At 52.6% G+C, this 20,801-nt stretch overlaps 1 protein-coding gene across 3 annotated transcripts in view; it reads right to left on the reverse strand.

The window, feature by feature from the left end:
* Ksr1 (kinase suppressor of ras 1) overlaps positions 1 to 20,801 on the reverse strand; it is a 135,379-nt gene that overhangs the window by 52,472 nt on the left and 62,106 nt on the right. For all 3 annotated transcript variants that reach the window (XM_006977494.4, XM_015996263.3, XM_015996264.3), the window contains exon 2: positions 5,377 to 5,517. In XM_006977494.4, coding sequence (XP_006977556.2) covers positions 5,377 to 5,517 — 141 coding nt within the window. The remainder of the gene's footprint in view (positions 1 to 5,376; positions 5,518 to 20,801) is intronic.

Consider the following 20,801-nt stretch of genomic DNA (forward strand, 5'->3'; position numbering starts at 1 on the left):
CTTCCTTTAAAAACTTCCAGCAGGGGAATTGCTGAAGGGGGAAAAAATGGCCCCTGGCCAGCAGGCTCTGAAATCATTTCCCCAGTTGCAGCCAGAAACCAAAGCTGTGATGTTTAGATCTAACCTGCGGGGCAGGAGTGGCTGGAAATGGTTAGTGTGGGAGCCAGAGGGAGGGGCCTCGCCTCTGAACTTGCCTCCAGGCCCTTTCCCAAGCCCTGTACTTCCACTCTCCAGGCCGCAGGGCCCCCAAGCAGGTGGCTGCTTCCTCCCGAGCTTCTCTCTAGCAAGCCCATGATGAACTCTGCCTGCTAACCAGTGGGAGCTTTATTTTCCTGAAAACAATTCCCATATTCACCCTTCATCCTTTGCTCTCTCACGTGCTTCAGTTACCCCCTTAAGACAAACTCACGCTCTGTGCTACACACACACACACACACACACACACACACACACACACACACACACACACACACACACACACACACACGGAGTTCCTGAACTGGCCCAGTTTCCTTACCAGCCTCCTCCCAGATCCTTCTCCAGTGTATCCTATGAGCATAGCTATGGCTTTTCTAGCCACGTGGGAGCCCACAGAGGTTTCCTAGTGAAATCTAAGCTTGCTTTACCTAGCAGGACTGTATAAGAAGATGACTGGACCATGGGCTTGGGTGCTAGGTGTTTGGAAGGGTCTCCTTTGGTTGTATCTAGCAAGGGGGAGGTCTTTTGCCTATTGTTATAAATAGCCCATTGGAATAAAGTTCTGGGCCGGCCGGTGGATAAGGATCCAAGTCCTCCCGAGGCTATCCTGTGTCTCTATTTGTTTCTCTCCCCTCTTTATTTCTATCTAAATCTCTTATCCCTCACTCACCAAGAGTATCCAGGAAAAGGTGGGGGCTGGTCCCCCACACAGCCACAGGGGCCCCACAGATACTGTTCCCTTGTCTGGGTGCTCTTCTTAGTTAGGGGCTGAAAAGTCATTTCCCTGGTACTGTCTGATGTCTTTCCTGCTGTGATCTCTCCTTAACTACCTAGGATGAGTCTGTCTGCTGGCCTCACACACACCATGCTGGCTTCCATCAGAGCACCTTACGTCGGCTCTCAATTTGTGTTTTATCCAAATCTGGAGCTAATGGAGCAGAGAGAGTGTCAGAGCAACCAAGCTCTTGGCACAGGCCCTCTTAGGCAAACTCAAGACCTGCACAGCTCAAGTGCAGAGACAGCCCAACATCCACATAATTTAAAGCTCATGTTGATACAGAACCATGCAGAGTTCAGGCTGCCAGTGTGTCTAACACACCATTTCCTGGGCTACCCCACTGTGGAAGGAGTAGAGCATCCCTACCATGGAGGTCCCATTAGGCAAAAATTCTGCCCAGGGTCTGCAATGGGCATCCCCAGGTGTGGGGAGAGAGGAGGAATCCAAGATTTCCAGGTTAAAAAGAACCACAGCAGGCACTGAGTGGTGGAGGGCTGGGATCCACTCAAGTGATGTGCTGGCTAATTTTATGTCAACTTGATCCAAGCTAGAGTCATCTGAGAGGAGGGAGCCTCAGTTGAGAAAATGCCTCCATAAGACTGGGCCATAGGTAAGACTGTAAGCCATTTTCTTAATGATTGGTGTGGGAAGGCCCAGTCCATCGTGGTTGGGGCCACTCCTGGGCTGGTGGTTCTGGGCACGTACGTATAGGAAAGCAGGCTGAGCAAGCCAGAAAGCAGCACTCCTCCATGGCCTCTGTGCCAGCTTTCCGGGTTCCTTCCCTGACTTCTTTAGTGATGAACAGTGAAGGGGAAGTGGAAGACAAATGGACCCTTTCCTCCCCAAGCTGATTTGGTCTTGGTGTTTCATCACTGCAATAGCAATCCTAGGTAAGACAGGTAAGGACAAATGGAAAGAGTGTGGTCACCTCGGCTTACCAGGAGCCTGGGAGTGGAGCTGTCACCCCACAATCACGTCAACTCATAAGTAATGAATTTCTTTTGAGGCAGTGTCTTGCTACGCAGCCCAGGTTAACTTTGAACTGTGTAGCCCAGGATAGACTCAAACTCACAACCTTCCTACCTCATCTTCCTGAATGCTGGGATTAAGGGTGTGTGCCACCACGTGGGCCTGGCTTGACATCCCTCTTTCTTCTGTTGCCTGGCAAGTGACCACGAACATTGTCCAACCTGCAGCATAAAGCTGAGGTGATGGTTGGCCAACCCTAGGAAGGCGATGTTGTAAAGGAGAGCCTATCTTCAGACGGCTTCATGTGTATGTGATTCATGTATCTGTCTTCCTCGGCCGTGAAGCTGTGAAGAGCCAAGGTCAGCACAAGCTTCAAGAGGTGGAAGGTACAAATCCTACCACATAAAGACCACCCTGCCACACACACACACACACACACACACACACACACACACACACACACACACAGGCTTCAGGGGCAGCCCTAAGACACATCATCCTGTGATGAGATGCCAAGGCTGGACCCAGCTTCCAGGTGTCCTGGATCTGGTATACTGAGAGATGGAGAGATACTGAGAAGAACCCCAACATCCCCAACCTCTGTCCCCACGGATGCCAGTCACTCTGGGGCTAGGTAAGTGGCTTCTGTGGGCACAGATTCAGCCTCATTCAGATGCTGATGTCACCGTGAACACCACTGTGTAAGCAAGCGGTCCCATCCAAACACAATCATTCATGACAACAGATTCCTCCTTTCCTTCCTCCCTCCCTTCCTCCTGGTGCTGAGGATAGAACCCAAAGGTTCACGGTATGTGTGTGTGTGTGTGTGTGTGTGTGTGTGTGTGTGTGTGTGTGTGTGTGTGTGTGTCTGGTGGAGGTCTTCCTTTTCCTCTTCAGCTCCCGGGGATGTCCCTGCTCCCGCACAGTAGGCCAGCCATCACTTGAGTGGATCCAGCCCTCCCCAGCAGGCTGGGAAGTGTTCGTGGTCTCTTTCCAGGCAGCAGCACTCATCTCCTGAGCTGCATCCCCAGCCCATGGTCAGACATCCTGAAGAATCCTCTCACTATTGTGCTGTGAAAGAAGAATGAGGTGGATTTTCTGCATTTACACAAAGGCGAGACTAAGCCTAACATCACGCGGAATTCATCCTGCACGATCCCATTAGAGAAAACACAAGGCAGGAAGGGAACAAATGTCAACTGTCAGTTTCAATGACTGCAGCGTGCACGGAGAGCACTGGCCAGGGTGCCCGGCAACTGTGAACAAGGCGGTTATCTCAGAGTACAGGAAGAGGGAGGCCTCTGCTTGCTCACTTCATAACAACCCCTGCCGCTGTGTTGTGTGAAAGCGGCTTGAAGGCACCCGTCGGCATCCGTGGGTCTCTGTTTGTTCCCTGATCACTTCTTGCAAGCGTGTGGGAGTGCAACTGTGAACATTCAAGGAGCCTGTTGTACAAAGCAGTCTCCCCCAGTCTTCCCCCCGCCCTCTCTTTCTGCCTACACCGTGGACCACACTGCACATGAAGGTAACTGGGGCCAGTCAGGCTGGGGTCCATTCACTCCCCAACCCCACAAGAGGCCGAGGCACGCCGTACGTTGGTGCTATTTTCCACTCAGGAATGTCTCCTAGGGAAAATTACTGAGTATTTACAAAGACTGCCACATCTAAGAGCCAATGGCTGGAATTCACCTTTGTCTGATAACTGATCACACCCACTCTGAAAAACAGTAATAAAGAAACAATAAATAAGACACGAAAGTGTGAAGACGTGAGACAAACACACTGGTTAACTGTCAAAAGATGAGAGCAAAGCCTAAGACTGCTCTAGACGTCCCAACGGGGGATGTGCCGCAGAAGGACCAGAGGAGCAACGCACGTAAATTCCCATCTGAGCGGCCACACTTGTCAAGGATAAAACAAAACAAAACAAAACAAAATAAAAAAAACCAAACAGCCAGGCGGAGCAGGGTGATGCACACCTATAAGCCAGCATTTGGGAGGCAGAGGCAGGAGGACCACCTCACGTCTGAGGCCACCTTGCTGGTCTAGGCAGAGTTCCAGGCCAGCCAAGGCTATATAGCAAGATCCTGTCTCCAACCAACCAACCAACCAACCAACCACACCAAATGGCAGAGGAGACTGATTTTAGTAATGTTACCAACCCTCATATGTCCAAAAACGACTGTTCCTTCAACCTGTGGCAGACAGGAAATGACACACACAAGGTAATTTTATACCTTCTTTGGTATCCAGGCTTCAGCCCTCATCTCAAAAGTTATAGCTAGAACCACAGGAGACCAGTGACTCCCTGCCGGGCTGGCCGGTCCTAACTAACGCCCTGAAAATGTTACAGATATTTTTACATCGGTGGAGGGGGGGGGGGGGAGGATCAGAACTGCAAAGGGTTGTTTTGTTTTTTGTTTTGTTTTGTTTGTGAGTGGCAGAGATGTGCAGGACACTCTTCTCCGTTCTCTTTCCTCAGCGCCCTCCCTCGCAGAATGGACTTAAAACTTTAAGCGCGAGCGAGGGTCCGTCTTTTACATTTTAGAACAGACGTAGGAGATTTTACGAGACTTGACCTGTTGAAGCCCAGCTTCCACATGGTTGCTTACGGTGGCTCCCTGAGTGCTGCCCTGTACCCCGATACAGTCTTCAAGTACACAGGCTGGTTAAGTGATATGTTGGGGGTGGGTTGGATGGATGGAAAGACGGACTGAAGAAGACAGACAGCACAGCTCAGCAGTATGGAGAGTAAACTGAGCTCGGATTCCTGTCTCCCAGTCCTGACTGCCACTTTGCCAGCTGTATGTCCCTGAATATAAGCAATGGCAAAACCCTCTTCCGCGAACTCCGACAGAGTAAGATAACAATGTCATTTTCTTTTAATATGTGGATGAGTGTTTTGTTTGCATGTATGTGTGTGTACCATGTGCATGCCTGGTGACTGTGGAGGCCAGAAGAGGGCCTTTGATCTCCTGGAACTGAAGTTATGGACGGTTGGGAGCCACTCTGTGGGTCCTGGGTCCTGGTACTGAACCCGGGTCCTCCGTAAGATCAGTAAGTACTCTTAGCCTCTGAGCCATCTCTCCAGCCCCCAGGTTACAATGTCAGTCAGTGTTAAACACAATGTCTGCCCTAGAGCCAAGGATTTTCCAGAAAAGAAGGTCATCGTCATGATCAAATGAATGACCAGTGTGGTGAGGCTGCCCCAGTTTATGAGGCAATGGCACCCAGGGCACTTGCTGTAGCCACAGGTACCCTGGGTTCCTATGGATGCTGCAGTTCCCCGAATCCCATACCACCCTTTCTCCGCTCCCAAGAGCAGAGCGCGTAGCTCCTCTATCTTAGCCCTGTGAGCCTCGTTCTCAGGTTTGGATGTGGCTCCCATTTGTCCCCTCTTGCCTGTCCCTGGCCTGGGTCCTGCTGCATACCTGCACCACTTCGGGCCTCACGTTGAAGATATACAGCCAGTCGCTGAAGCGAGGGTAGCTGTTGAGCTCGGCAGTCCGGTCACTGGGGGCCACACTCAGCTTACACTGCCGCTGTTTGCAGATGTATCGCACCAGCTTTGCCTGTGGGAAGTCCAGCAAAGAAAAGGTCACCTTTATGGGTAGCAAAAGCATGTGGCAGCCATGTGCCCTCAGGCAGAGGCCAGGGATGTGCTGAGAACCGGGGCCAGCAGGGGGCGGGGAAACCCCTTGCTGTCATTCATGGTGCGGAAAGGCTACAAATGGGGAGAGGAGTTAGGATGGTCTGGTCCCAAGAATGGCGCCCCCCCCCCCCTTCACTGAGGCCAGCCAACTGCTGGCCTCAAAACCAGCCCCTCAACAGTAAGGGTCACAAACATTCAGAACGGCGGCCGCCTTCCTGCTTGGGGCACAAATACGGGTAACTGATAACAAGGAAAGTGGGGAGGCCCGTAAAGACGGAGCAACCTTCCAGCTGTGATTCAGACAGCCTGGGTTGGGGCAGAAGGTCTCCCCTATCCTTCCCCTCTGAGACACACACACACACACACACACACACACACACACACACACACACACATGATCATAAAAGATGCTCCCTCAGAGAGTTTAAGAGACAAGCAGTCAGCTCATCACTGCACAGAGCACCCAGCGAGGTGGCTGTGACTACTGGGTGGAGACAGTGTTGGTGACAGCCCTTGACACAGGCTATCGGGGATACACACCCCAAGATGTCAGCAAATTCCAGACCCAAGGGGAAAATGTCCAAAGCTTTCAAAAGACCCAAGCAAGATAAGCTTGAACAAGGGCGGACTGACCCGGGTCAAGCACAGAGCTCTGACCAGCACTGAGGAACACCGAGGGCAGAGGCAAGAGACACACGGAGGGCACAGCTGCCATAAGCTTGGAAAGGAGGCTCCTTCAGCCAGGCTACCCAGCAGGCTCCAACAGGGGGGAGTATGCCACCACCCAGAGAACCGAGTGGAGCAACTACCTGGTTTGGCTAAGCCCATGGCACCCAGTGCCCATGAGACTATCTGAGACCAGATTCAAGTCCTATTGTAACTCTGTGTCCCCAAAAGGCAAGCACCACCTAAAAGCCAGACCCTGACACTTAGAAACTCAGACTCAGAAGGGTTTGGCTGTCTAGGTAATGCATCCCTTTTCCCATCACCTGTAAAAGACCTCAGTGTGTTTCTCAAGAGTTTGATGACATTTGTGACCTTATTAACATACATCCTAGAAAACTAGTAAATATCAGTCGGCCAGATGGCTCAGCCAGTAGAAGTACTTTTGTCATCAAGATCGATAACTAACCCTGAGTCTGACCTCTGGATCCCACATGAAGGAAGAAAGGAAGCAATTCATCCTTTGACCTTCACATGTATGCTATAGAGTATGCACACGCGCGCGCGCACACACACACACACACACACACACACACACACACACACACACACAACCAGAGAGAGAATACATGTTTTTTTGTTTGTTTGTTTGTTTGTTTTTTTAAGGTAGAGAACAATTGAGGGAAATATCTGACATCAACTCTCACTTCCACATGCACAGGCCCATATGAACACATACACACACATGCACACATGCACACACATGCACACATACACACACACACAAATACACACACATGCAAAACACACAGACCAAATTTTTTAAAGTATAGTTTGGCTCCACTAGTAATCTAAAAAAGGCTTCCTCCTCAGCCTATCCGTGAGCTACTGGTCCTCTCAAGGGCCCAAATCATGCTAACCAGTGTCAAGAGGGTTAGTTGTAACTGGAATCATTGGTAGTGTGGAAACAAAATCAAATTAATCCACTCAGGTAAACAGGTAGGACGTTTGGCAACAGTGCCAACATAAGTGAGTCCAGGATATTCTGCACCCTGTTCTGATGCCCAGGGCAGACATTACTAATCACACTCTTCATTGAGCCCAGGATACTCTGCACCCTGTTCTGATGCCCAGGGCAGACATTACTAATCACACTCTTCATTGAGTCCAGAATATTTTGCACTCTGTTCTGATGCCCAGGGCTGCTGTGGGATGGTCTGTATGTCAAATTGCTCTGATTGGTCAATAAATAAAACACTGATTGGCCAGTGGCTAGGCAGGAAGTATAGGCGGGACTAACAGAGAGGAGAAAAGAAAGAACAGGAAGGCAGAAGGAGTCACTGCCAGCCGCCACCCTGACAAGCAGCATGTGAAGACGCCGGTAAGCCATGAGCCACGTGGCAAGGCATAGATTTATGGAAATGAATTAATTTAAGCTATAAGAACAGTTAGCAAGAAGCCTGCCATAGCCATACAGTTTGTAAGCAATATAAGTCTCTGTGTTTACTTGGTTGGGTCTGAGCAGTGACAGAGATTTGTCCTGACTGTGGGCCAGGCAGGGAAACTCTAGCTACACAGGGCAGACATTACTAATCACACTCTTTGTTGATTAGCTTCCCAACCCCCAGTGTATTTGCCATTCTACCAGGAAACCTAAGATCCTGAGAACATCTTCAGGGCAAAGTTCACAAATGTCATTGCACAGATGCCACTTTTACTGTCCAGACTTAAGTACAGACACCCCCATGCTTCCCTGAGGCTCGGATCCACTCTTTACAGTATGAGCAGAGGCAAACTCTAAAATCAGAGGCCCAAACCCCTTCCCTGGCTCGTCCCCACATCGCCCACCACGCCCTGCTCCTCCCGTGACTTCCTCACCCAGCAGCGGAATACTTGCCTCCCTCCCAGATGAACAGGTCCCAGTTCAAATCTGCCACTTACTGGTTGGGGACCTCGAGGAAGTTCCTTCCTTTCTGAGTCTTACTTCACTCCTCTACACCCCCAAAGAACTAGCTCGGGGCTGAGCGAGGATATGGAACCCCCACAAGTAACACATTAGGTCCCCCTACTCTCCATGAAGGCAGCGCCTGTGTCTCTCTCACTCAGTTCTGCCCCCTGGTATCTGGTACCGCACCTGGGTGTGACGTGTGTTCACGAATGGCTGAGGATGGAGGGAGGAAGGAAACACCAGAGCCCTATCCTCAGGATCTCTCTTCCCTCCCTCCCTCCCTCCCTCCCTCCCTGACTGCCTCCCTCCCTCCCTCTCTCCCTCCCTCCCTCTCTCCCTCCCTCCCTCTCTGCCTCTCTCCCTCCCTCCCTCTCTGAATCCCTCTCTCCCTTGCTCCCTCTCCCCATAGCAAATGGCTTGCACACCACAGCTTCAGAGGGTTGACCAGAGCAGGCCTACCCACCAGATAGCTGTACGAACTCAAAATTACCCTTTTCCACATTAATGAAAGAGGCTAGACTCCTAATGTTAACAACAGCGTCAACGATGACCATCCATCACAGTGTGGGGTTCACACTGGACCTCTGGGGATGATTTGTAACAGATCTGTTTTACACAGGACTTTGGCCGTGGCCAGCGAATGCAGGGAAGCACCACCCTAGCCTAGGCCTGAGCCAGCCTGTGGGTCTCCGGTTCCGCCTATCCGCCCTCCCCGGCCCTGTTCAGTCACTCACTCATCTTTGTGCCAGTGGACCTCTTGCCAAGAATCCCTTGGACCTAGGCTGGGTTTCCACACCCCTTCCTCCAGGAAGCCTCTAGGCCCTTGCCCAAATGAATCTCGTTCCTTCCAGCTTGTCTGCCTCTCTTCCTTTGGTATGAGTTCTGCAGAGCCAGAGGTCCAGTCTGCATCTGATCACCACTAGATGCCCAGAAGCTTGGCACACGGTTTGCTGTTTAAAAGAAAAAAATGGTGGTGCACATCTTTAATCCCAGCACTCAGGAGGCAGAGGCAAGTGGATTTCTGAGTTCGAGGCCAGCCTGGTCTACAAACTGAGTTTCAGGACAGCCAGGGCTACACAGAGAAACCAAACCAAACCAAGCCAAACAAAAACCACTTTTTCCCAGTGTGGCATGGGCCTCACAGCTACATTCACTCCATACTTTACCACTGAGGTATACCCTAGTCTCATCTTTTTATAAAAGCTGTTGGCGATCTGGGCTAAACATCTCAAAGCAGGCCACGGGCAGGACTATTGTAGAACCTGAAGTGACCCCTCATTACGCCCAGATCACAGCTCACACTGCCAGTCTGAGGAACAAGCTCCTGGTGTGCTGTGACTGCTGGCAGCTGGGGGTCCTGGAGCTGCTGTCCCCTGTGAACTCACTCTATTACGGAAAGCGGTGCCCGGCCGGTGAGGGCTCCCATCACAGGGAAACGGGGCAACTACGGAAGCACCAAATGGCCACTCTCTGAGACAAACCGCGGGGAGGCCTGCCTGCCTGCCAGCCCGGGGGGTGTGCCAGGCCGGGGGCCTCTCACCGGTGGTGCCATTTCCTCTTCATCACAAACCCTACAAGAGCTGCACTTTCCGGAATTTAAAAGCACCCGAGGTTCCTGTGAAGTGACCAACAGTGCCAGGAGCCGTTAGGAGGCCGGCCACAGGGGAGGGCCTCGGTCTGCCCACCCCTCCACCCCGATAGTCCTTGGCGTCAAGGGCGTGGGTCCCGCTGTGCTCTGACACACGGGCAGGTTTACAGAGTGTGAAAGAGCTTTGGCGGGCCCCCAAACAAGCTGGTAGGGACTGTATACAGCAAGCACTCACTGAGCAGCCTGGACCGAAAGATCGACTTTCTGCTCAGAGTTGTGACAGTTAAGAGCAAAGACAGAGAAAAAAGCCCAAGGACTCAGCTTCAACCTGGAGAGGACAGGAGCACCTGCGGGCTGAGGCCGGTGAGCTTCTACCCACGAAAACACTCAGAACCGGCAAGAAAAACCGCAAGTCCCGCAGCTTTATTGCCAGCTACTTGGGCCACCCGTGGAGATCCCAGTGACACTATAAAGGGCTTGCACAGGGCGGCTGGCTGCAGGCCAGCCACGGTCACTGGACTGGCTGAGGTCAGGCAAACACACAACCCACGTGCAAGGATGCTCAAGCCCCATGTTTAGCTCGAACACCTGGTCTACCTGGGGAGCTCCATCCCCTATGATGGAGACCTCAGACAGACCTCAGCCCCATGCCATCCCCCACGTGGAAGGAACTAGATCACTTCAGTTTCCCCGTCTGTCTGCTGTGCTCTCTGGGGACTCCATTGCTGGTCCTTTCTCCAACACCCAGCACAGGACAAATGCTCGGGAAACAGGACTCTGCGTCACTTTAGCTCAGCCAGGAGGACGGCCTCAGTGGGAAGAGGCACTCGGACCTCTGGTGGATGTCGTTGTCCGCCGCCACACCTCATACCTCTGGAAAAAAACACCTCTTTCCAGAGAGCGGACTCTGCAAATGGCATCAGCTCCGCCCTAAAGGTGCAGGGCCTAGGCTAATGAGGTCCCTTCTGTAGGAGACTTCTAAACCAGAGATCTGGACTAGGAAAGTGGCCACCCTGACCCTGACTCGGGTGTTGACGATGGCAGGGCAGGGAGCTGTGCCTATGGGAGCAGATGTGCAATGTTGGGATACACAGGGGCCGAAGGATGCCGGGAGCAGGCTGAGGCCGACATCAGTCTCTCCTACGGAGGCAAGCTCCCTGGATTATGAAAATCGCGAAATTGTGTTGGCACTCAATCTTGAACCTAGAAGTAGGAATCACCTCCCCATCTGTACAGGGCCTAACTCTCTTTCTCTTCCTAGTTCTCAATGGCAAGTCGAGGAAGTAAGGATTGTTGTAGAACCCTAATAAAGCACCAAGGGAACATCCAGTAGTCACACAACTCCAGACCTAGCCACATCCCTGCGCATCCTTCTCCTACAAAACAAGCAGACGTAACCCAAACATTACAGACTCTTATACACTTAAGGTTCTATTTATTTTTACTTTATTTTTTGAGACAGGGTCTCACTGTGTAGCCCTGGCTGTCCTGGAACTCACTCTGTAGATCAGGCTGGCCTTGAACTCACAAAGATCCTCCTGCCTCTGCCTCCCGAGTGCTGGGATAAAGTGCTTGTGCCAGCACACCTGGCCTTATTTTTATGTGTGTGTATATGTCTCTATCTGTGCACATGTATGTGCATGGGGGTTTCTGTGAAGGTCAGGACACAGTGTCAGGTTCCCTGAAGCTAGAGTGATAATAGGTGGCCACGAACCGCCCTACACTAGTGCCTGGAACTGAAGAAAGGTCCTCTGCAACGCTCTTGACCACTGGACCATCCCCCCAGCCCCCTTTACACGCTTTGGGTGGGGTGTTCATTTGCTCAAAACTAAGAAGAGAACAACAAAGCTATGTTGAGATGGGGTGTTGAGCAGCTGGCTTGGCTCACTCACTGGCCAAGGGACACCTCCTCCTCAACCTCAGCACAGCAACAAGCTCATCACAGTCGCTCAACATATGCTAAGCCCGTGAGACACGTGGTGTACTTTATTATTCCCAGCCTACAAATGAGGGCACCGAGAACTTTATTGGAATTTTTTCATCGCATAGTTAAAGAAATGACCCAGTCTGATGATCTGACCCCGAGTCCCACATAATCTCCCCAAATACTGACACTTCCTCAGCCTGGCTGAGCTGTGTTGACCACTATACAAAGGATGGTACTGGGAAAGATTTACCTCTCTTGTGACCCAAATCCAGCAGTGCCTGGCCTGTATCAGGTAACAGGAGCTCTGCATAAAAGCCACCGCATCCGCACACCCCCTAAATGGGTCTATTCATACCAGCAGGCCACCATCTCTGCTCTGATTTGCAATAACCCTTGAGCTAAACCTGATCCCTGGTTCCAAATCGGCTCCAAATGTATTGAAAGCCTGCCGCTCCCCTGCCTGGCACCTGTGGACACCCCTGAACATGGTGAAGTCCTAGTATATGTGTTCTACAGCCTGAACAAAGCAGCTGGATGGCCACTCACTTGTCCCTGTCCTCTAGACCTACACAGACTCTAGCCAATAGACACTGGCTTTGGACTCGGTCCCAGCTCACCAGCACCCTGTGACTTTCCTCCCACACCTGCAGCACCACACACACTATGAAGTGGATGCCCACAGCAGTCCTTGCTGGAGCCGGATCCCTGTCTAGATCTTTCCAGCCTCTGGAAGTCACAGAAACTCTCATGACCCACTACACCCAGGAACAGCCTCAATGGTCCCTAAAGTCACTGCCCCGCCCCTGCTGCTCCTCCTCCCAGTCCTGGGGATGCTCCCTTCAGCTTCCATCTCCTCTCCAAAGCTGGATGCTTCTGGGGACTTCCTGCCAACCCGGCTGGCTAAGCACTCTGGCCTGGCTACCATGGCCAACGTGTTGCAAAACAGTTTCTGGGAATGCAAGGAGGGCTCTGGGGGGCTGCCATACCGCTGCTGGCTCCACTAATAGGCATGGGCTGACCACGGCACTTGACCCTAGAAGTGGCCCCTTGGCTCTCATCAAACCCTTCAGGGTCTCAGAAGGGCTGACATTAGCAGTAAAGGGGTAGAGCGAGACAACACCAGCCAGGAACCGAGGGATAGGCAGAAGAGAAAACACCAGTGGCCCCACACTGAGCGTTTTGTAATAACCTTCCCTGGCTGGCTCCTCGGGGAAGCTGCCAGCCCGTGCATTTTTGCAGAGACAACCTCCCTGCAAGCCTCCCAACTAGCAATCCTGCCTTGACGTCAAACTCCAAGTTGGGGAACTTCAAACACAAACAAACAAGTCTGCCCCAGACCACAAGTGGAGATGTTCCCAAGGAGGCCAACGCCGAGAGTGGCCACAGCTGCGAGCACGGAGCCGATGGCCCTGTCCTCATCTACCAGGACTGAACTCTGTGACCTGATCCCAAGCGGCAAAGGCAAGGGATCTACCCTAGCCTGCTCCCTGGCCTCGCTGGCAGGTGTGACTGCCCACCAAGGCGCAGTGATGGGTGCAAGAGACCACGGCCTCGAAGCGCTCACAAGCCAGCTAGCTTCTCTGTGCAAGTTGCGCTGTCCCCAGATAACATCACAGGCTCTGACCACTCCGAGACCATGCACTGCAGCCAGGAAGTAGAGCAGCGTGGTCCAAAGCACTAGGGGGGCTTGCTGAGGAACTCCAAGTGCAAGCCAGGCAAGGCTGACCGATAGCCAAGGATCCGCGTTCTCAGTGATACCTGCTGGGGCTGTGAGCCTCAGCAAGGTTTGTCTGACCTAAGTATCCTAAGACAGCATCCACCCAAGCAGCCCGGAGTGAGCCAAACACACTGCCCTTCGGAAAGCAGCCTTTGCCTTGCAAAGTCTGTGTGTGATCTGCCTCAAGACTGTTTTTCCAGGGTTTGCTGCCTGCTCCGACTCATCGCTATGACCCCTAAGCCCTACCCACCCTAAGCACACCTACCCTGTGTGCTCTGAGTGCCAGTGCCCCTGAGGTGCCTCAGAGACGAGCTGGACTAAATCAGGAGAGAGCAAACATCCACTTTATACTCAGACTCCCCATCCTGAAGTGACGGCCCAGGGGCGAGAAGAAAAGTGTGTCTATCCATCACTCGGCCATCCAATAGCCAAGAAGAAAAGTGTGTCTATCCATCACTCGGTCATCCAATAGTCAAACTGCATCCTCAGGTACGGTATTTGTCACAGGCAGCATGGTTCCCAGGATCCAGCTGAGACAACAGATGTGTCCACAGGCATGCCTGGCTGGGGAACACAAGAGACAGAGAGGCAGAGAGCAGGCATGCCACCCTCTGAACATCCATGACACAGCAGCCTCAGTGGACACAGGTATGATACCCTCTGAATGGCACTGACAGAGAGGTCCCTGGTGCTTTGTACGTCTGTTGGGAAACTGGGGTGGGGGGGACAACAGGTTAGGGACTACGCACACATCAAGGCCTTCGGACACACCTGTGCTCTGGTTCAAACACCCCCGCACACTTGTCTGGCGTTCATCAGACAAACAGCACAGAGCTTGGTGCCCACACTACGGGAACTCCAAGAGACTGGCCCCACTGTGAGTGAGGTGCAGGCGTGCCTGGGACCTTCACAAGGCATCAGAGGGGAGCCAGGGGTGTGGCATGCACCCAGGGAAATGTGGGGAGGGCATGCCAGGTGGGGGCACTCTGTGAGCAAAGATGAGCATCATAAAAGATTTAAAACTGAGAGGTGGGGGGAGGTAGTCAGAGACTAGAAAGGACCAAGAAGAGAGAGGTTAGGTCAATACTGGTTCACATAGGACATTAGGACGATAGTTGGCCTGTAGGACAATACTGGCCCGTAGAGGTCCTAGAAAGTTCTGGAAACTTCTAGAAGGTCTTGAAAGACCACGGCACCAAAATAGCTGTAACCATGCAGGTATGGGGAGGGAGGCACTAGGAGAAATGTGATCATATTTGCATTTCTGAATGATCATCGTTTTGGAAACCAAGCAGAGAGCAGATTGAAGTGGGTGTGGAGAAACCAGAGACAGGAAAATCAACGAAGAAGACTCTGCGGCGCGGCAAAGAGATGAGAACAAACGGTAATCTAGCTGGTGGCGGCGTGGGTGGAATGAAGGAGCAGATCCAAGAGATGTTTTATTGGCATTTTTACTATAAAGATAAGCCTTCCTTCTTGCTCGTCCCGGGCATTTCTGGCATACCGGCACTCTGGAATGCAGGAAGCTGCAGCGTGCGCCTCACAGCTAATGAGCTAACCACGCGCAGCCCAGCCGGTTGTTTGATTTACTAGAGCCTGGCACTCTGTGTGTGTTGGGGTGGGGAGGCCTTCTGCTGAAGGACCAACCGGGCAGGGCACACCCTGCAAACCCAACAGCCCCGGGTCCCCCCACTTCTGAACACAGCACCCACATCGCCTCCCAGGCAGAGGGGACCTGTGCTTGGCAAAAGTAAAAGCTGTGGTTTCCCAGTGCTCTGGGGGAAGCCAGAGACTGCTCGGATAGCACCTGTGAGCTGCACCAGGCCTGAGGGGACCCTCTCCAGCCAGTGTGTCACTCTGGCTCTGCCCAGTCCTCTTTGCAGAGGGAGAGCATCGTTCCCATCTTAATTGCAAAGGCTAACAGAGTTCACAGCCACACGGAGCATCTCACTTCCACCTGCTACCTGCGGCTTCAGGCAACCAACAGGTTGTCTGACCCTTTTCTTCCTCTGTCTTAAGTGAGGGAAGGGATCCCTGGGCAAACACAATGTCACTGTGAGTTCTGAGCACCTGGCATGCTGTGGACCTCACGGGTCCTCAGCCACGTCTTCCCTCCCTGAAGCCTTCATCATGGAAAAGGCCTGATGGGGAGACCAGGCGATGGGAGGTGGGGGGGGGGGTTCCAAGACTAGAGTCCAGGTGCAGGATCTGGCTTACTGATCTGTGGACACACGTGGCTCTTTGTGGGACAAGGCTCGGCACACAATCGCAATGAGTACCAACCTGTACCCCGTTTACAGTCCACTGTGCACCCCAAGGCCCAAGCAGCACCTCTGACTGAGTCTGACTTACAATGAGGCCAAAGTGGACCCTCCCCCCTTAACCAGTGACATAACCAACCACTGTGCTGACAGCGTTTATGAGGCAGGTCACACCCCTCGTGCTGAGTACAGTGCGTCACAAAGCATGGAGAGTGCTCGATGAAATTAACCATCATGCCGCTTGTCAGCTCCATCACCACACTTTCCTGCAGCCCCCAAAGAAAGCATGGCTTTAACATAACTAGAACACTGAGTCCCAAGCAGGGCCACTATAAGGAAGGCTGGGGTGGCCTGATAAAGGCATCACCCCTCTTTCCAGAAGGGACGCTGTGATGGCCACTCAACCAGTTGCTGGGGTCTTTTCCACTAGCAAAGTCGTTAGCGCTCTCCCCCTGGGGGGCCATTTTATCAGGCCGCTAAGGGAAGGGGAAGTAAACCGGGGTCCACGGAAAGGAACTGCAAGGGCATGGTGACATCAGCCGTGGGAAGGGAGAGAAAGCAAGGCCACCCGCTCCAACAAGCAGAAGCCGCAAGGCTGCAGGTCCATCTTCCAGCCCTGAGCACCGCTGCAACTGTGCTCAGCAACCAGGCATCAGTGGGGCCTCAGAAGGGCTCAGGTAACCATGGGAACACAGACAGAGCTCCAGCCAGTGGTGTTCAGGGAGGGCAGGCCGGGAAGCCTCGAGTCTGGGAGTCCTGCAGGCCTGGGTGTAGCATGACCACTGTTCTGCTGTTGGTCGGTTACCTAAGCACACTCAGTTTTCTTACCTACAAAAATAACGGGGGGGGGGGGAGTGGGGGGGGGGGACAGAGGAAGCCTGCTTATCCCATAGTTCAGCCATCTTTATCAAGAAAATTCCAAAGGCCTGGGATCTCTGAAGACGGTTAGAGACTTGACTTGATCATTGCCTTAAGATTCTTAAACATTCTCCTGCGTATTTCCATGGCAAACCTCGAGCTATCTTTGAGCATTCCTTGACAGTGGGTAATTGCAGGGGAGGCTGGGTCCAGCTGACTCACACTCGCCCTGAAAGATGACTTCCCTGGGCCTCACTCTCTTCCCAGGAGGTCAAGAGCAGTTCACCGGCCAAGCTAGATTGTGTAAAACAGAGTCCTGGGCAGAAAAGTCCAACAAACCGTGAGAGTTACCCAGCCATAGGTAGCCTACGGGAGCAAGCCAAAGTGGCCTTGCTCCAGGCAGGAACAGGGGCTGTTCTCCAGGCTTAGGCCGGGGTGACATAATTCAGAAAGACACACAGACACGTATGCACACATCAAAAAGACACACAGACACATATACACACATAAACACAGACATGGACATTCACCTGCTACCTCACAACTCGAAAAGACACACGGACACACACATAAGCAGACACAGACATGGACCTTCACCTGCTAACCCAGAGGAACTCCACCTGAACAAAAAAGGGGTGCATTTGAAAATAAATATGATGTGGGCCGTCCAAATAACCAGTGGGCTCCAGGTACCCACAGAAGTGGATCCTCACAGTGCTGTTTTCTCTGCCTCCCGGAGCTAACTTCTGTCATCCTCCTACAAAGCTGACGCCAAGCACAGTCCCCATTTCCCAGAGAAATGAACCAGAGACAAGCAACCATAAACCACGCAGCTCAGGTAGGCAAAGGAGGACCTGCAGCTGCATGAAGGCAGTGTGACTGCCACGGCCACTCTCTTTACCACAGGACAGTTAGGGTTTCTACCGATAAAACACCATAACCAAAAACAACTTGGGAAGGAAGGGGTTAACTTCTGTTTACACTTTCAGCTAAGGGTCCATCAAAGGGGCAAGTCAGGGCAGGAGCTCAAGGACGAACCTGGGGGCAGGAGCTGATGCAGAGGCCATGGAGGAGCACTGCTTACTGGATTGCTCCCCATGGCTTGCTCAGCCTGCTTTCTTACAGAACCCAGGGCCACCAGCTCAGGCGTGACATCACTCAGTGAACTGGGCCCTATCACATCAATCATCAATCAAGAAAAAAAATGTACCACAGGCTTGCCCACAGGCTAGTCTGGTGGAGGCAGTTTCTCAACTGAAGTTCCCTCTTCCCAAATGTTTTATGTTATATTGCCATAAAACTGGCCAGTACAACATTGATGGCAGAATTTGGGGTACCTGCTGGGCAAATGATAGATATCTTGGTATGAGAACCACTTGTAAATGAGGACCCAGAGGTCAAGGAGCTAACCCAACACCCCTCAGCTGGTTGCTTGCCACAGCAAATACCCTCAGCAAATGCCTAATAAATATTCTGCATTGCCCTGCCCATCTTTGACCTAGCGGGCCACCCCGCTGAAAACCCCTGCCTTGAGAACAGACCCCTTCGGCCCCATTCCACTCACACTCACTGCTACATCACCGACAATACACACACCCAGGGAGGGAGCTAACAGCTGCTCTGCTGTGTGACCAGGAGTGGCCACAACTTTCCAGAAGGCCTGTCCTCTACCTTGGCGAGAACTCATCAGCTTCAACCTCCTTCATCAGCACAGTGTCCTCCCCTCGGGGGCTCGCAAGTCACAACTTACTCCTCCCCACCCATGGGTAGAAAGAACCAGATGGAGGGCCTCCTGCCCCATGCCAATTGCAGGAGTTTTATGTACTCGGCCTTCTGGAGTAACCGTCTGAGGTGGACGCATGCGTGTGCACACACAGTCTTGCGTAAGATCCAGTCTCATCCACATACAGACCTCAGGCTAAGCAAGCAGCCAGCACCGTGGGCCGTAACACACTGTGGCCCATTTGGTGAAGGAACGCCTACCTCAGCTTTCACTCCACCAGACAAGGCAGCGCTAGAATCTCACCTAGCCAGGGCCATCCCCAGGTGACCCAGATCCAAACTCTAATGACTACATCAGCCAGAGAACAGCTCGCCTGTATAAAGGGGATGCTGATGGACCACAAAGGTCACTGGTGTCCTGTCCTCCTGTCCTCCTGTCTGTGGCAGCCGGCCCCCAACAGGGATCTGTCAGCCAGCAGGACCTACCGTCAGGACTGGACCCATCCATAACACTGGGAATTACCTCAACATCCCCAGCCCTTCTGAGTTTCTAAATGAGAGTGACCTGCCAGATAACAAGCTGATGAGGACATGGAGGTCACCCCACAGGAGAACAGTGACTTAGTCAAAATTACAGTTCAGCATCTCCCTCTTACTGGACGTCAGAAAGCCTGGTTTCCACCTGCGGTAGGAGCCACTGGTTGGCCAGCCGCTCTGCCGGCCGCCAGCGTGTGTGAGTGTGCGCACTTGTGGAGGTCAGAAGTCAATGCTGAGTGCCTTTACCTACTGTTCTGCGGCTTCTCCTTTGAGACAGGAATGCTCAAAGGACCTAGAACTCACCGACTGCCTAGGCTGCCTCCCCGGCAAGATTCCAGGACACTCTTCCCTCTGCCTCCCCAGCGCCGGTACCAGGGCTTTTTATGTGGGCACTGGGGATCTGAATTCAGACCTCGTGGTTGCATGGCAAGCATTTCACTGACTGAAGCGTCTCCCCAGCCCTGCCGGCTATTGTTTAAGGCAGAGTTTCACCGTGTAGCCTACCTGGGCTGGTCTCCAACCCTCAATTCTCCTGCCTCAGCCTTCGAAGTGCTGGAATTACAGGCATGCGTGCACTGCCATGCCTGGCTCAGCTACTTTTATTTAACAAATCAAGAGCTGATCTATAAAGTATCCAGGCGCGAATTCACTTTGACCAGGCAGGTACTGTAACTGTCTCGTGTAGGGATGACAGTCAGACTCAGGGATGAGGTAACCATCAGGAGGTTAAGAATCCAGATGATGTCACCTCACTGTGCCAGGCAGGCTCCTTAGCTGGCCTGCTGGCTGTCAGCTGACGGATGGACTTGGAGTTCTCAGCCTGCTCTGAGCCGCTCCTCAGAGAGGTGGGGTTGAAGTCAAGCCTAAGGCGACTCCCATCTCAGCAGCCCCAGGGAGTGCCCCACCCCCCAGAAGAATCATCCACAAGACACTGGGAACAGACTTCCCCTAAAGCAGAGGAGGCTGGGAGGAGGCAGAAAATGGAGCCAAGTGTCTACTACCAACCCCCAGGCCAGAGAGTGTGTGACCAGGGCCTCTAGATCCCTCCAAAGGCTGGGCTTACCCACGCCTGCAGGGCTGCACCCGTGAGCGTGTGGGGGAAGCAGGGCTGAGGCTCTCACCCTGCAGGGCATGAGGCTTTACCCCTATCTGGCCTCCCGTGGACTCAAACACTTGTGTTTTCTTCCTGAAAAAGGAAGTCGTTTCTCAATCTGTTGCTACACAAGATCCTAGGAAACCAGAAGCGAGAGATGCAGGGGGTCCAGGCCGGCAAGGGCAGAGAAGGGAAGGCTCCTGCTGTGGTGGGCCGGTGGCCGGTGGCTCAGCTGAAGAGCCTGTCCAGGCTGTTTACAAGGGAACCGGCCCCAGGACCCGGCCTGGGAGCCATGCTAAGGAAACGACTCTAAAACCGCTGCTTCGTCAACTATGACCAAACCGCCGAACAAGTTTCAACACACAGCTCTGTGTGTAGTTTTTATTCAGCGACAAAAGCATAACAAGAATCCAATAGGGCAGATTCGCAAACCATGTCAGGGGCCAAAAGAAAAAAAAAAAAAAAAAGAAAGAAAGAAAAAAAAATTCTGGCTAGAAAGCACGCGCAGTGGTGGGACACACCGGAAATCTCCACACTCAGGAGCCCAGGGCAGCGAGCGGCATCAGGAGTTCAAGGCCAGTTAGGGCTCCACAGTGAGTTCAAGGCCAACCTGGGCTACATGAGACTCTGTCTCACATTAAAGAGAGTGGAGCTTAAAAGATGGTTCAGAGGTTAAGAGCACTGGCTGTTCTTCCAGAGCCTTGGGTTCGATTCCCAGCACCCACAGCTCACAACCATCTGCAGCTCCGGTTCCAGGGGATAGGAGTCCTCTCCCGGTCTCCGTGGGCACCAGGTATACACAAGGTGCCATTCATGCATGCTGGCAAAACACCTATACACATAATATGATAATTTAAAAACTTTTTTTTTAAAAAAGTGAGGGAGGCAGG

The sequence above is a fragment of the Peromyscus maniculatus genome, chromosome 8, assembly GCF_049852395.1.
Source record: "Peromyscus maniculatus bairdii isolate BWxNUB_F1_BW_parent chromosome 8, HU_Pman_BW_mat_3.1, whole genome shotgun sequence".
Classification (NCBI taxonomy): Eukaryota; Metazoa; Chordata; class Mammalia; order Rodentia; family Cricetidae; genus Peromyscus; species Peromyscus maniculatus.